We start from the raw sequence: 17,586 nt of genomic DNA on the forward strand, positions 1-17,586 counted from the left end.
TCCCGGGCAAACTGGGATGGTTCGCCATCCTGTTGTCAAGGCAAGGACAAGGCTTAATTTACTGCTTTGTCCCCAAAACTAGTTCAGTGCCCGGCATGTGTTGTATACCCAAACTTACTGATTAAGGAAATGTCAGTTGCTGCCATTTATTATTATGGTGGTTACACTGGAGTTGCCTCACGCAGCTAGGAGTTCAAAGAGGGAGATCGCGAAGACTTATTAAAGAAGGTCAAAGAGAAGCAACCCCTCCCCCCGAATCTGCGGGAATGTCTTCTGGTATGGAACTCTGAAGGATGGCGAGTTAGTCATGGGATAATCAGGGGTGTGAGGGGAGCCACGGTAGTTCACTGCAACAGAGTCCAAGGGAAAAGACTTCCAAGGAAGAATTCGTGTGCGGCCAAGAAGTTTAAAAGCAACAGGTACTGAAGAGAAAGCGTATTTGGTTTCTCCAGAGGCCGTATGTGACCTTTGAGAAAGCAATCTGAGTTGATGGGTGGAACGTAAGCCAGGTGGCAGGGGGCTTAAGAGGCTGGGGAGAGGGTGGTGTCAGTGACTGTTGAAATCACTCGCTGATAGAATTGGTTGTAAGGAAGGGTATAGGCTGACGAGGCCCATTGGCCAGATCTGGCCCACCGCTGGCTTCCTCAATACAATTTCATTGTAAAAACAGCCACGCCCATTTTGCATGTTGTCTGAGGCTGCTTTTTTATTGTAACAGCAGAGTAGAATAGTCACAGCAGAGACTATTTTGCTCACAAAACGTAAAATATTTACTATCTGGGCCCTGACAGAAGAAATTTGCTGACCCCCTGCTCTGGAGGATAAGACCAAGTATGTTTTTGCCCGTTGTTTTCTTTTTTCCAGTAGAGGAGATCAAAGGCTATTTATGGATGTCTTACAGAGCTGGAGAAGGAAGAGCACGTGAGGTGTCTGTTGCCATGTAGCAGGTCACCCCAAACCCAGTGGTTTCAAACACCAAACATACATGTTGCTGTATCTCGGTTTCTGTGGGTCAGGAATTTGGGCACGTCTTTCTGGGTGGTTCTGGCTCCAGGTTTCAGTCCTGCCAGCCAGGGCTGCAGTCCTGCAGACTTGATGTGTTGTAGGATGTCTCCAAGCTCACTCACGTTTCTGTTGACAGGAAGCCATGGTTCCTCATCTCGTTATGTGGGCCTCTCTGTAGGGCTGCCTGAACATCCACACAGCGTGGCAGCCCTCCCCCAACACGAGGGATCCCAGAGAGCAAGGAAGAAGCCGTGGTGCCTTTTATGACCTCTCCTTGGAAGTCACATATCATTTTTGCCCTATTTTATTTGTTGCACAGACAGAACTTTATGCATTATGGGATAGCATTGACAAGAGCTTGAATACCAGGAGGCAGGGTCCTTGGGGGCCTTCGTGGAGGCTGGCTGCCACAGGGAGAGAAGTTGGCAGTTAAATGTTCCTTGAGGAGAAGGTATGGAATGAAGGGCATTTTCACTGACGAAGAGGTAGAAACTGCAGTGAACTGATTAGGGAGAACCTGAGGTACAGAGAAATTTTGAGCTACCAAGGGGGGAATTCATTCAATAAAACAATTACCAACTGTGGTGGGGGGGACCGTTAATTTCTCTGTTCACCTAGAGATAAGTTACCAAGAGTCTGCTAAGACTGGAAATCTTTGGGACAGGGAAGGAGTTTGAGCAGAATGAAGTATTGTGGAGAATCCAATAGTGATTTTGTTACTAGACTGTAAATTCCTTGAAGGCAAGGGCTCATATTTTACATAGAAATAAATAAATAAATTTTATATATTAAAAATATTTTTATATACTCCATAGCATCTCATATAGGACCTTATCTATAGGTATCTGATGATTATTTGACTTTCTTGCAGTGTTACTATTTTACTCCTTATTTCAATAAAATTGACAGAATTTGTATTCTGATTTTTAGAATCAAGGCATTGAATTTCCTCCTATTCCCTTAGGAAAGCTGTGAAACTTAAGTTTGTGGAGCATTCTGCTTAGGCTGTTTTTTGCATCTGTTGGAAAATGAGATGCCCAGGTTCTGGCTTGGAAATTGGAGGAGGTGGCAAGGGGCCCAGACTGGGGAGTCGAGGGGTCCCGGCTATTCTTGTCGATTCTTGCTGACGACCCGATACGGTGGCTTCAGCTGCTCTTTGTTACATCTGGCAACGTAGAGGCAGAATTTTGTTCAATATACTTTATAAAGTAGAATTAGGTATGTAGAAAATGTTACCTGAAATACGGCTTTAGAGATTTTGCCAGGAGCTTTTGCACTCGGGTCTGTGATGGATCTCCGCTGGGTTCCGTGCAAGATTTTTTTTTTTTTTTTAAACGACATAAATCTGCTGTGGTTGGGCAAAATATATACGAAGCTGACTAGAATGGACAGATGTTTGATCTATTTTTACATTTCTGTGGGAAGAAATGTCAAGAAGCTATTTCCTCACTGAAATCTCTCCGTGCAATTTTAGTGTTTTGTTTTTTATTCCCTCCTGTGAACAATTTTTAGAAACGATACACTTTATTATAGAATCATCCAGTTCTCAACGGTATGAATGGCTTCTGGTGGAAGTTTACTCTTCGTGACATGGCTATCACCCATTTCCTCAGCAGCTGGCTTTAACAAAGGAGGAATTACTTTGCTTAATGTGTCTTTTGATTCCCTGGTTTCGAATAACGCTTTTATTCCTGTGGATTTATTTTTTTATCTCTTGCTGATTTTTTTTTTATCTTTTGACATATCAGAACCCATTAAGTGAAATTTGAAAAATACTTCTAGAAAGGTAGTGTCTGTTCATAGAAGGGTTTGGAAATACAGAAGGGCAACCTTTTCAGTTATTTTGGTGAAATGGTAATTTACTGCCTGCAGCGGTAATAGCTAAGACCTATTAAGAGCTTACCACACAGCAGGTGCTCTGCTGGGCCCTGAGAGAGACCTTGCTGTGTCTTCACATTGTGCTCGGGGAGCTGAGACTCCAGCACCCTTAACCTGTTCTGAAGATATGAGAGAGTGATGGGGCACGTGGGTGGCTCAGTTGGTTAAGCATCAGGGTCCTGGGATCAAGCCCCAAGTCAGGCTCCCTGCTCAGCTGGGAGTCGGCTTCTCCCTCTCCCACTGCCCCTCTGCCCTGCCCTTGCTCTCTCCTTGCATGCGCCCCGCTTTCTCGCTGTCAAATAAATAAATAAAATCTTATATATTAAAAAAAAAAAAAAGAGAGAGCTGAGAGTGTTAACCAGAGAATATTCAGGGGAAAACCAGTGGAATGGCCAACGTATTCAGTCACATTTGTGCATGGTAAATTCTACAGTAATTTTTATGTTTAGAAAATCATAATGTCACTTGCTCACTAAGAAGGCACGCTGACACCATGCCCTCAGCTCTGGGAGGTACCGTACAACCTTACTCTTAGACTTGGTCATCAGGCAGGGAATTGGCATTGTTCTTAGTGTGAGTCAGTTGGAGGTTATTATGAGAATATGGTTTCCTCCACAGTGATTATTTTTATTTCAGAAAAACACCTTATTTTATTTTCAGAACGTTTGAGTACGCACGGCAAAATCTGCTACGGGGGATTGCGTAAACATTTCAATGAATAAATTCTTCTCAATATTGTTAATGCCTGTATTTCAACATTAAAAAAAAAGCACTGTGTGATAGATGGTTGGAGATGTGTGTAGCCTACATGATACTTAACTCAAGGGAACATGGAAGGCAGGGCTAATTCCTACTTGCAAGAATTTCTGGAAGCGAGAATGAACTGTTTTTGGTATTGCTGCATGCCATGTTCCTCTTTACAGCCCTTCCACAACCTCTTCCCCAGAGCTGTGGATTTGTGTAACTAACCTGAACTAATTTTTTTTTAGGTGCCCACTGACAGCAATGCCGGCTTGCTGGCAGAACCTCAGGTTGCCATGTTCTGTGGCAAACTGAACATGCATATGAACGTGCAGAATGGGAAGTGGGAGTCCGATCCTTCGGGGACCAAAACCTGCATTGGCACCAAGGAGGACATCCTGCAGTACTGCCAAGAAGTAAGTCCCTTCCAAGAGCCAGTCATTCATGTTGGATCACGTGCATATGTTTTTTTTTTTTAATTTCACTTCTGAAGTATTGATCTTTTATCTCTTGCAGGGACAATCTTGGTTCCTTTGTTGTTTTTTTATTTTTTTCCCAGTTTTTTATTGTGGTACAAATATACACACAGTGAATTGATCATCATAACCATTGTACAGTTAGGTGATATTAAATACATCCACAGTATGCTGCCATCTGTCCCCAGAACTCTTATGATCACCTCTTTTTTTTTAAAGATTTAAATAAAATTTTTTATTAATTATTTTTTCATTTAAATTCAGTTAATTAACATATTACATATTACTGGTTTCAGAGGTAGGAATCAGTGTTTCATCAGTCATGTATAATACCCAGTGCTCATTATATCATGTGCCCTCCTTAATGCCCATCACCCAGTTACCCCACCCCCCCACCCCCTTCCCCTCCAGCAACCCTCAGTTTGTTTCCTATGATTAAGGGTCTCTTATGGTTTGTCTCCTTCTCTGATTTCATCTCAGTCGTATGTGGAATTTAAGAAACAAAACAGAGGATCATAGGGGAAGGGAGGAAAATCTTGGTTCCTAATGATTCACTGTACTCTGAATATATTTACTTGCTTTACCATCTACAATACATAGAGTTTTTTTTTTTAAAAATTGTGATGTCATGTTAGAACCATCAATAAACCAACTGAGTGAAGTTTAAGATCTCTTGGCACTTCATTTATCTTTAGAATATATCCCACTGTGGTTTCACAGTCAAGACAATGTATTGAAAAGTTACTAGAATTAATTTTCCCTGTTTATATTACCAATTTGATATATTTCCCTTGTTTATATTTAATTTTAGACTTTCACTCCTTATTAATTTTTTTTGAAAATGTAAGACATAGACATTGTTAAAACTTAGAAACTCTGTAGAAAGTTGCACTCAGAAATCTTGCTTTGCCACCCGTCCTCTGTTGATCAACATTTTCATTGTTCCTGATTTATCCTTCTAACAAAAGGGAATGTATGGTTTTCCTTTTTTTTCTTATAAAAAAGGTACTTACAGGAAGCACCTTTCTGTACTTCGCTTTTTTAACTTTTATACCCTGGTAGTCACGCCGTCACCATTCATAAAGATCTCCATCCTTTTTGTAATTTTTCTAGTTTCTTTGCTATATCGTATAGGGCATTCCTTCCTTATTAATTCGGCTTAAAATAACTGGAGTCCTAGATGTCTTATCCCACACTTCCAGACAATTACCTCTTTTAGGACATGTGGCCGTTTGTGTTTTAAGAACATTTAAAGGAATTAGTCTTATGCCTCTTGGCAAAACTTCTTATCCTTCATATAAACAACAGATAACCTGGCAACATTTTCTTTGTTGTAATCTTTTATGTACGAGAAAATTTCCTTTTTAAAATATGTATTTTTTTTTTTACATATATGCACACAATTTTTTGGTGATACTCTAAGGAAGGACGGTCTCTAAATATTAACTCTTGTGTTTTGAGAAGCAAAAAAGCATGCGTATCATCACAATATATTCCATATCAAGTAATTTTTATCTTGAAGGAGCATGAACCATGATGTAAGGAGATAATTCTTCATATTTAAGTAAAAATCACTAATATTTAAGTCCATTATATTTCTTATTAAAATCATTTATTCAATAGGGATTGAAAGTGGGGAGCTGGGGTGGCTCATTCAGTTAAGTGTCTGACTCTTTTTTTTTTTTAAAGATTTTATTTATGTATTTGAGAGAGAGAGAGAGAATGAGAGACAGAGAGCACGAGAGGGAAGAGGGTCAGAGGGAGAAGCAGACTCCCCGCTGAGCAGGGAGCCCAATACGGGACTCGATCCCGGGACTCCAGGATCATGACCTGAGCCGAAGGCAGTGGCTTAACCATCTGAGCCACCCAGGCGCCCTAAGTGTCTGACTCTTGATTTCAGCTCAGGTCATAATCTCTGGGTCATGGGATCAAGCCCTACGGCCAGCTGAGCTCTTTTCTCAATGGGGAGTCTGCTTGAGGATTCTCCCTCTCTCTTCTCTCTGTCCCTCGCCCTCTAAAATAAATAAATAAATCTTTAAAAAAAAAAAAGGGAGATTGATAAGAAATTACCTTTTGTCCAGATACAACGTTTCTAAAATACACATTTTGGAAATAATATTCACATTTTATGCAAGAGTTCCTCTGAGACAGTTTTGTAATAAATTAATGAGTTTCATAACTTGAAACTCTGTGTGCATGCTTATAGGGTTTTTTATACCATTTCACTTTTCTGAATATACATAGAGATTATGCATTCTGAATATTAAATATATATTTTTTAAAGGCTAGAACTAAATTCAGTTAATGATGTTGACCACATCATCCTTTTCTGTTGAATGGCTAATTTGATGCATGTATCTTAGTTTGCATCTCTATTTTTCCTCCCTTAGTGCCACTTATGAGTAATCAGATGCTTTTACATTTGTATGATGACCATATAAAAATTACTTTTCGTGATCCTGAGAACAACCCTTATTCCCACACCACTTAGGGATCCCGCTAATGTCTGGGTAGCTTCACTTCCTGTCTTAGTCTGTTGTTTGTTCTAGGGCTGAGCCACAGGGTGGTTCTTCTGGGTCCTAGACTTTGCCACATTGTTGGTGGCCATGGGACAGGAGAGTAAGCTTCTTGGTTGTTTCTCCTTTGTCTTGCAGTTCTGGTATTACATGCATGCCTGTCTCAGCTCACCACCCACCAGGATTATGTGCACAGGCTAGAGTCTTAAGATGGTTTAGATAAACATTACACCACAGAAGTAAGAAAGGGCCAGGACATCGGACTTGTGAGCCCTTTTGATGAATTTGGTTTTTTCCATAACAGCAGGAAGTCATTGAAAGTGTTTATTTTATTTTTTTAAAGAAGGGGAAGGACTGTAGATTTGCATTTCAGAAAGTCCTCGTCTTGCTTTATCACTCTGACCCCATAGCTAGCTTCTGGATTCTCTGTAGGACCTTCTGATCTGTTCAGTAAGGTAGCCACGAGCCACCTGTGGCTGTTGAGCATTTGCAGTGTGGCGAGTCCAAACTAATGTGTGCTGAAAGTATAAGGTAAATACTATATTTTAAAGATTTACATGAAAAAATAATGTAAAATAGCACATTAGTAATTTCATATTTCATATTGAAATATTTTGTATACTGATTTAAACATATATATGTTACTAAATTGTAAATACTATGTTATTAATATGAACTTCACCTGTTTTTACTGTTTAACATGGCTACTACGGGATTTATAATTACATAGGTGATATATTTCCATTCTATTTCTGTTGGACTATGTTGCTTTCCCCGTCTGCCCCATACCACTAGCGACTCTGGGCTGTAAGGGTCTCAGATCCCATCATCTGGCAAGTTGGAGAGGGAAGCAGACGTGAGGAGTCCCCCCCAGACCTTCCACCAGAACTTTACCAATGATTGGGAATCATGGAGGAAGGCTTGTTTGGGGCCTTAAATACATCTTTCATTAAAAATATTTAACGTAAGGGGATTCTATGAATACCTTTCGAGAGCCCAGTCATTCTCTTCCCCCCGCAAACATTATATCTCTGGGTGCTAAAGATGCCATGATGACTGGAACACAGAACCTGTTCCTAAAGGGGGATCTGGGGAGAGAGAAAGGCTTGTAGAATACTTTTAGCGATAACAGAACTGACCGTGTGGATGATGTTAATACCAGCTAACTTTTATTGAACGTTAACAAAGTGCTAAGCTACCTTGCTAAGTGTTTGCTCTCCTTTTACCCTCCTGATGCCTCTGGGGAAGAATCTGGGAAACAATCTTGGTAAATTGCAACATTTAAGGGGAACAAGTGTGAAAGAATGCCATGAGTGGAGGAGGGGCAGTGGCTGGAGACCTAGGACCAGAGCTAGGAACTATTACGTGCTGAAAGCCAAGCCGGCTAATTTCTACATGAAGTGATGGGTGTAAGTGTGATGTAGACGGAAAGGTTGAAGTATAGTTTTTGACAATGCAAAAACTTTGACTCTTGCAAAATGAACACACATCAAAGGTTTTATTCAGTTCCTTAATTAATAAGATGACCTGGAAGATGTTAAAGCTGGTTCAGATGGACTAGAAGAGATTTAAATACCTTTCCCAACAAGGTTTACATACAAGGCTAGGAATGGGACCTATCTGGTCTGCATTGCATGGGCAGGACACATTTGCACTGCTATCAGATTTCCACATTACCTACCCTTATAGAGCTGTAAAATAGCCCAGTCAGTAGCAAGTCAGTCAGAAGAATACACTTTATGGAATCAGATCATCTTTTCCCCTACTGCCCCGGGGTTCTCGAAAAAAAACACCTGTGCGTCACTGCTGGGGACACCCAGTGATCCCCATTTCTAAGACACAGGCATTGTTTTATAACAAAACATTCTAATTTGGCATATAAAAGGTCATTGATCTTTAGGTTAGCGATTTCAGTGGAAGAGCTTGGGACAAGTCAACTTGCAGTAGGTTACAGGAAGAATAGCCTGAGTGGTTGGTGAAGACATCTGTGCACTTTTTGAGGAAAGATCTAGAGGCAGAGAGCTTGAAGGCAATTCAAGGAAAAGCGAAAGCCTTGTTTTTTGTTGTGTCTTTGTTGTTTTGTTTTTGTTTTTAAAGGGAAGCCTGAGCTAAATTGTGGGGAATGTAGAGGTCCACGATAAAAAAAAAAATAGGCTCAGGTATCTATAAGAACCAGGTAGGAATGAGATCCAGGGGATGAGGCTGAGTCTTGGAAAGAAGAAAAAAGGGGAAAATTAGAAGGGTGGGTTAATTAGGCAGTTTCCGTTGCTAGGTGACAGAATCCCACTGAACATTTTACACATGGAGAATATTTTCTGCCACAGATGGGAAGGATCTTGGGATGTGGTTAGCTTACAGAATTTTTTTAAATATCATCAAAAATTGGGTCCTTAAATCCTGGCACTGAGACTCAGTGCTGCCTGGAATTGCTCTGTGGTTGTCTCTGTTCTCTGCTTATCCTTTCTCCTGTGTGTTCACCTCCTTGTCTGCCTCCTGCTAAGATGGGCTTCCTCTAGGAGGCCAGGTAAGATGGCAGCCAGTTGCTCAGGGAGTGTGTTGTCTTAGCTTGGCATCCCAACTTGGTTCTGCCATTGTGCATTATCATTCCAAGGGGGGGATTCTGGTTGGCCCTGCTTTTTTGGTCACGCACCTACCTTTAGATGAGTTACCATATCCATAAGGACTCAGTACTGGGACTGGTTCACCTTGGCCTTGAGGGTTTGTGGCCTGTATGACAGCCTAGCCAGAGCCACAGAGTATGGGGAGAAGGGCTTTTGCCAGAAAAGAGACGAAGAATGAGTGGCATGGAGCTGAAATAGAATAATGACCATAGTCCAACACAGTGGGCTTAGAAACACACAGTACATTAGAAAAGTTATAGGTTGGAGAGAGGGTACCTGAGGGAATTCAGTGTGCCCTGACTTTAACTGGCTTTTGAGAAACTGGTGGGTTGGAGAGATGGTCACTCAGAACTTTTAAACAGTGTTTGGCATTTTCTTTTGAATGGTGCATCCTGAACTATCCGGAACATTCTTTATGGATATTCTAAGGTCTTCCTGCCACTTCCCACTTTGTAGGTATTCTAATTGTTTTCTTTTATAATTAGAAATTGTTTTCTTTCGTAGGATTGAATTTTTTGTGTTTTGTTGGGAAATGTTTCTTTTCCCTTATTCCTTTTTTGACTCCATGTTTTTGTTTTAGACAGGATTGAATGATTTTCTGCTAGGAAAGCCAAGGAAAATAATATTCACAATTTTTCTGTCTCCTCTTCACAGGTTTTGCAAGTTGTAGTCATTTTATATTTTCAAAGTTGTAATACTACAATCTGTTCCATTGCCATGATAATCACAGTGGCAGGTTCTGTCTTCAACTGGGTTCATCATTTATACCAATGCTTCCACCAAAGCATCTCTATTCCTATATCATTTATTTTGATTCTTTTTTTTTTTTTTGGTTGGCTGCCATCTTGGTTATTTCCTAAATTCTTACTGAATGATGGCTTAATTCAGCATAGAGTTCCAGGTTGACAGGCATTCTTGTTCAGCACCTTGAAGATATTTATCCATTGTATTGTGACATCTGTCATGGTGCAAATACTTTAAAAATATATATATAGAGAGAGAGGGTTTTTTTGTGTTACTTATTTACTGATTATTTTTCTCCCAATCGTGATGAATAATTTTTTTCTTTATGTTCTCAGTCCCTCTTTGACCAAAACACAGATGTTTTAGAGATAGCTGGCTGAGTCAGAAGAGGAGCTGTTAGCAGTCCGTGCTCCTGAGGACAAAACGAAACCGACTGCTCATGACCTTGACCTCATTTTGACCTTTTGCTAACCAATTTAACTCAACTTGTTAAATTTGTTTTTCCAAAAGATTGCCTGTATAGCTGCACATTGTATCTGTGGATGCTTAGCTTAATACAGTGTGTCAAATATTATTATTTTGATGGTGAATTATCTAGTGCATGTCCTTCATAGTCTCTCATTCCTCTCAATGTGTGTTCCCTGTTCTTGGTTGTTTTGTTATTAATACTGGCATTTTTGCCTCCTGATTTGATTGGGAAGGTAGTTTGAAACTTAGGGTTTAAATTGAGTATTTGTTTAATCTGCATTTGACCCCAAATCAGCCCTTCTTGGTATCCATAAATGCCCTGTTTTCCTTAATCATAATAGTTACTACTCTTCTACCCAGTCGTCACTCAAATACTTGCATTTCCTTACTTTTTGTTGTTGTTTTTTATTAGCACAGTCAGTCCCGTATGAGGATTTTCTTTCATTTCTTCATCAAATAGGTATTGAGGACTGCGATGGACTGAATATTTGTGCCTCCCCCCAATTTCATGTGTTGAAGCTCTAATGTCCAACATGATGGTTTTCGGAGGTGGGGCCTTTGGGAGGTAATGGGAGTGAGATGAGTGAGGGTGGGGACCCATGATGGCACCAGTGCCCTGTATAAGGAGAGACCCCAGAGAGTGGTACCAGCTACCAGCCATGTGCCCAAAGCCCGCTTGCAGCCTGCAGCCTTCCTTGCAATGTGCTGGGTGGTAACACCATGTGGAGAATTGCCCAGTCACGCCACAGAATAGTGAGAAATTCTGAATTATTATGGGGTAGCCAGCTAGCCTCCAGGATGGCTTCCAGTGGAACTTGCCTTCCTCTGGCCTTCACACCCGTGTGTAGTCCCCCACACTGTGCGGGGCTGACCTCTGTAATCCATAGGGTGTTACAGAAATGATGGTGTGAGGCGAGGTCATGAAGACGTGACTTCCACCTTGCATACACCTGCTACAGCAAAGCCAGCTGCCGTGTTGTAAGGACGCTTAAACAGCACTGTGACTCGGATGTGAGGGGTACCTGGTTGTATCCGTGGGACGGGGTCCTCCTACTCCGCCATCTTCCTGGCACCCCCTCCAGCGGCTCTGTGGAGATGTACACACGGGGAGGAGCGAAAGGCCCCTCCACACTCTCTAGTGTGACCAGCACTAGCTTGTCAGGCACGAGAAGGACCCTCCTGAAAGCGCATCCTATAGCCAGGTGAAGCCTTCACGTACCTGCAGCCAACGTCTTGACTGGACCCTCGTCGGAGTCAGTGTCTCTCCCAGATTCCAGACCCACAGAAGCTGTGTGAGATAACACAGTTTGTTGTTTATTATTTGAATGCTTATCATTTGAGGCTACTAAGTTTTGGGCTGGTTTGTATGCAGTAATCGATGACCACAAGAGATACTCCCTCAATTACTGTTTTCCTCTGTGGTCCTGTGGTAGAGCACGGTTCCTTTCCTCTGTTAGATACAAGACCCAGAAAGTGCTGCGGTCACAGAAACAACTTGAAAATAACTGTATGAATTATTCATCATTTAACAGCCTAAAGTGGCCACTTGCCTTAACGAACTGTTACATTACCCAAACTGTTACATTGTTCTAGGGAATTAGGAGTCTTATAAGTAGAACAGAAATAGAATAATATTCCCCTTGAAACATATAGTGAAGCCTAGGAACAAAAATGACAATTTTTAGATTTTATTGTCCCTTTTCTTTTTGAATGAAAAGAGATTTCAGAAGAAAAACAAAACATTGTTTTATTTAAACCAAAGGCTTCGGGATGGGAGAATACAATATTGGAAGTGTAATAAAGACTCTTACTCCTTCCCAGATTTAATTCAGGCAAATTTAGCGAGTATTTGTTGAATGCTGTTCAGAGTAGGATTTTGTGTCGTGGGTTGCTGAGTGGCGAGACACTGTTCTTGGCTCGTAAGTAGCTTATTAAATATATAATTGGATAAGTTGAGAATTCAGAGAACTGAAAAGTAGAAGGTTTTGATTATAAATCTGGGGATTTCAGGTCTAATTCTGGAAATAAGAGCCGTGGGATTGTTTCTTAGCATGAGTGTTTGGTGGTCAAGACACTTCCAGAAAAACTAGCCTATCTCCAAGGGTAAGTTGGATTAGGAAGAGAAGGGGATTCAGATCTTAGGATGTTAGCATGAAAGGGAGTGCAAAGGATCATCCTGCTCGTCTCTCTTAAGAAGACCTGATAAGGGAGCCCTTGGGGCCAGGTGCCATGCAGGGGGAACATGGGCTTCACGAGACAGACCTTTCAAATCCAGCCTTTGCGGTCTTTCCACCGGAGCAATCCAGGAACGCTGCCTCACCAGGCTTACACTTGTGCCCTCGCTGCACGACGCTGTTGAAGTTAAATCCTGTCGGTTAAACAAGAAATTATAAGGTGCCAGCACTGTTCCTCCTTTTTTAAGGAAAGAAATTAAAGCAGAGGCTCTTCTACCTCTGGATCCTTACCCTTCCCGGAACCTTTTGAAGGATAGGGCCTAGAGCAGGTGTTGGCTCTGCTAACTCACCTGAGGAGCAGGTCTCTGGAGGGAGTTTGGAACAGGTTAAGCTTCAGCATCTCTGGCAGAGAGCCCCAGCTGGGAAAGTCAGACAGGTGAATGTGGCTTTGCTTGTAATCTTCAGTTAGATTGCGGTCGTCTTTTCCCAGAGGGTTCACCACAGCTAACAATATGTGTGTTCCCTGGTTTTTAAAATTTCTTTCTCTAAATGAACAGTTGTTTTGTCTGCAAACTAGCAGGATCACCGAACCAAACATACCAGTGCCTGAACAAAACATAATCTGCCCGTTTGGTAAGTTGAATAGACCCATTTCCTTTGCCGAGCTTCCTACTGTAAAATAGATGACAAAACATGGGGTTCCCAGACGAGAATTGCTTGTCAGCCTTGGTTCCACAATACTGTGCATTAAAACGAAGTTAAAAAAAAAAAAAAAAACGTTGTATGTGATTCTTTTGATCTAACCAATTTTGAGGGCGTGCTATGAAACAGCAGAAGCCGTGGTATATTCTTGACCATTCTTATTTTGTTGTGTGTTCCATCCACCTTTGCAGACTTAAAATTGACCTACAAATTACAGGCACGTAAGCATTGTGGTTTCAGTATTTGAAAGATCCAGAAATTCCTGTTAGGGGAAATAATTTGCAAACAGAGCTGTCTGGCTTCCTATACCTGAGAACATATATTTTATGCATTAATGGTCTGTGTGCTTGTAAGGATTGCTTGCGCAAACCATAGGATTTAGAGCTAAATAAAAGAGATGCAACCAAGTTTGGATTTCTTTTTTTTACACATTTATCATTTAATCAAATTAATGTTTAATTTAACACTTGTCCTTCTTACCATCTAGCACCTTCTTAAACAGATACTCAATTATTACATATTTGCGGTAACACGAGGTGCTTTTGTACTGTAATACTATAATACTCTGTACTTTTAGGTACGTAGTAATACTGTGGACTTGTATATTTTACATGTCATTAATTTACTGAAAGTTTTTCCCTGTAATTTATTTTTTCTCTTTTCTTTTTTGAGGTAGAGTTGATTAGTAGAACCGTACAGTTTGGGTATCTTTATGGTACCTCGCCATAAACTGGCCGAGAAGGAGACTCTAGGTTGTGTGTGTACGTCTGATGATGTTTTCACCTTCTGGTCCCGTCCTCTTTATTTTAGTCATTCTCCCCATCTCACGCCCCGCCCCCCCGTTTGTGTCTACATTCGGCACTTCTGGAGTGAGAAAGTCTTAGGCATTGAACGAGGTTCTCTGACAGTATTGTCCCAACTCTGAACAGGAGCGTACGTATAAAACAACCTATGTATATACAGCGTTGGAAACAGACTTGGGCCAAATTATTGGGAAATAGGCCAATGCCCTGCAGCATTTTACGTCCCTTGCTTCCGCACAAGGTCGTCGTTGTGAAAACCTAGCCGGGCTCACACTTCCCACATTGCAGTCATGTTTCGTCAGCTGCACGTTGCCCTTCAGCACCCCGTGAGCAGAGGCCATTGTGTTTGGTTTCCCGTGCTCTTTCTCAGTTAAATTCATTATTCCGTTCCCAGTACCCCTTACATTATTAAAATAATTTATGCTGAAAGCGGTTTGCTAGGATTTTTTCTTTGTATTACAGAAAATTTTAAAGGTGAAAGTAAGTCATTTTAATCCAGAAACAGAAATTGTATTGTCTGAGACATAACTTTGTTTTGGTTGATACACACTGAAGTGTAAAACATATTTAAAACTTGTAATTAATGCCCTCTGCATGCTCGGGAATGGCACTGACTTCGATACTCCTGCTCCATCAGTTTGCTCTCCTCTGCATTGGAGCCATTGTTGGTTGAGGATTGAGTGCCTTCTACACAGAAGACATTTGCAATGATTCTGGCACTTAGGAAATCTTCCATTATTTTACTTTTCTTATTCTCCTCTTGGATGTGTTCTTTGAAAAGGAAATTGGTATGTAGAGATTTCAGATGAAAATATCTCATGATGACCTCTGTACCACTTTGCTGTGGAGCTTCTGATTGTTTATCCGTGCTAACTGCAGTCAGGCATTGCAGTTTGGATCTTTGTGTTTGAATTTGTTTTGTCACTTGTAAATTTAGAAATTTGACTCTTCCACTGGACTGGTTTGTTGTTGTTGTTTTTACTTTTAATTCTTTTTAAATCAAAATTTCAAGCACATATGAAAGTAAAAGAATAACATAATGAATGCGCGAGGGACCTATCACTCCCAACTTCAATAATTATAAAATCTAATCTTGTTCCTAGATAAGTCTGGAATGCCTGTGCTCTATCTTGCCTCCTTCGTGGTCTGCATTATTTTTGGCAAGCCCCTGGTTGCAGATGTGTTGCTTGTCCCCCCCGCCCCCGTGCTGTAAATTGATTTAAGACAAACCAAAGCATCATGTTATTTATTTTCTTTTTTTTAATATATCTTTATCACCATTACATAATTTCTAGCATTTTTTCCCCAAGAAGAAATTTGAGAATTTGGTTAAAAATTTATTTAAAAAGTTAAGAGACTTGGGTTGCCTGGGTGGCTCAGTCGTTAAGCCTCTGCCTTCAGCTCAGGTCATGATGCCAGGGTCCTGGGATCGAGCCCCGCATCGGGCTCCCTGCTCCGCGAGAAGCCTGCTTCTCCCGCTCCCACTCCCCCTGCTTGTGTTACCTCTCTCGCTATGTCTCTCTCTCTGTCAAATAAATAAAATCTTAAAAAAAAAAGTTAATAGACTAGAAAGAACAGTAAGCAATTTATTTTCAGAATTTGTAGCAATTCTTCTTACCATGATCCTTAACTCTGTTTTCACCCTTTTCCTAACTACATTTGATTTTGTGGTCTTGAACATCCTTGACCGTTTGGAAGTTAGTAGTGTGTAAATAAGACTTTTGGCATTAATCCCTTGTCTGAGTGGCCTGTTTGCAAATGGGACATGAAGGGTTCCCCTATTTGCTTTAATTATTGGGAACAGAGGAAAGTTCTGTAGGGCTCTAACAACATATGTCTTAACTATTTTTATATTTTATGTATGTAACTGCATGTTCTTGGCTTTCTTAAATATCATCAATGTCTTTTCTTGCTTTGCGTATTTAACAACTTAAAAGTTATCTTGTCTGAGATTCATATATTTCCAGTTTGAATAGAGAGAGACTTTAGATGTTTAAAATATAGAATGAAAGTATGCCGATGGTGACCGGGTTTTAAGGTATTCTTCTGTAGTGAGGTAAAACCAACTATAGCGTTCTAATGTGGATCTAAGATTGTTTTTACTCTTCTCTCCCTGCTGTCAATATTTTGAATTGCTTCAACTCTCTTTTTTTAAAAAGTTTAATTTATGTACTGATACATTTGCTTTCAAAGATAAAACCTATTTCTATGGCCAGAAGAGGAGGCTCTTTTTGGGTTCCTGGACCAGCTGGATGTGTCTCCTTAGTCTAAGTAAGAGCCTGACTTTTAATTCTACCTGAACATCTTCTTTAGCTGTGTATTTATCAACATTAATCTACTGCCTCTTACATGAGGCTGTTATTTATATAAGTTGCCATATCATACTTGCCATACTTGGAAGAACAATATTGGAAGGCATTGAGATGCTATAGTATTATACTATTAGATTATTTTATTTGAGATACATTGATAATCCCTGATGGGGGTTTAATATATCCTGAATTTCCCTACAATTAATAGACTCTGAACTTCAGCAGAAATACCCATTACATATTTGTCAGGCACTTACTGTGCTTTCACAGTGTTGGCCGCAGGTAAGGGAACATGAAGATAAATCGCTTTGTCCCTGCCTTCAGGGAGTGTATATTCTAACAGAGCAGAAAGGCATGGGGCTGTAATGGAAAGCAGAAAGTGGTAAGCGATTACATAAAAGATAAACTGCTTTGGATTCAGAGATGGAGATGATCAAAGAGAGGGTATTTGTGAACCAGTATTTGAGTTGGGGCCTTTTGGGTTTTGTTCAGTCAGAAGGAAAACAAAGTAACTTATGTTTAAAAAGGGGCTAGTTGGAGGGGCTGTGCCATGCCTCACTGGAGTGGGAGGTAATTGGTGGTCCCCTCTCTGCTCCTCAGCCTTGTCTGTCTGTCTCGGGATCCGTGCCTGCCTCTCTCACCTTAGCTTCTCTCTCTGTGTGCACATCTTCCTTTTTCATCACCTAGACCAGCTGCTGCTTGCCCGTGCCTTGCTCCCCCTCCCCCGCAGGTTTTGAGATGGGCACCATCTCTGATGATGACTTTGCCTACCAGCCGGGTGTTGTATCTGGCTAGAGCCTGTGTGTGTTAATTCGGAGCTCTTGAGGAAGAGAATACGATTTAGTTTGCTTTCCTCAGACTCTAATTAGCTACAGGGACAGAGCTGCAGAGTTAAAATCTGGCCGCTAATGAGGACTCCTTCGGAAGGCGGGGGGCTGGAGCACCACAGAGAGGGAAGGGAGTTGGCAGCCTCCTGATAGCCTTCAGCCAAAGATAATGAACAAGGAGAACCATAGGGAGGCTCCGGGGTGCCAAATTGTGTTTCCTGCCCTTTGGAAAAGCGCATTTTCCCTGGGAAGGCAGTATACACGTGTCCTTAACACGAATGTGAGGCACACTGTGATAAATACCATTAAGCATTCCTGA

General features: G+C 41.0%; 1 protein-coding gene across 6 annotated transcripts in view; it reads left to right on the forward strand.

Annotated features, from left to right (window-relative positions):
* Nucleotides 1-17,586, forward strand: part of APP (amyloid beta precursor protein) — a 265,110-nt gene that overhangs the window by 53,864 nt on the left and 193,660 nt on the right. For all 6 annotated transcript variants that reach the window (XM_025872545.2, XM_025872550.2, XM_025872556.2 and 3 more), the window contains exon 2: nt 3,873-4,040. In XM_025872545.2, the coding sequence (XP_025728330.1) occupies nt 3,873-4,040 (168 nt within the window). The remainder of the gene's footprint in view (nt 1-3,872; nt 4,041-17,586) is intronic.

Source organism: Callorhinus ursinus, unplaced genomic scaffold (genome assembly GCF_003265705.2).
Source record: "Callorhinus ursinus isolate GAN/ISIS: 27379988/994484 unplaced genomic scaffold, GSC_fseal_2.0 scaffold1, whole genome shotgun sequence".
Taxonomy (NCBI): domain Eukaryota; kingdom Metazoa; phylum Chordata; class Mammalia; order Carnivora; family Otariidae; genus Callorhinus; species Callorhinus ursinus.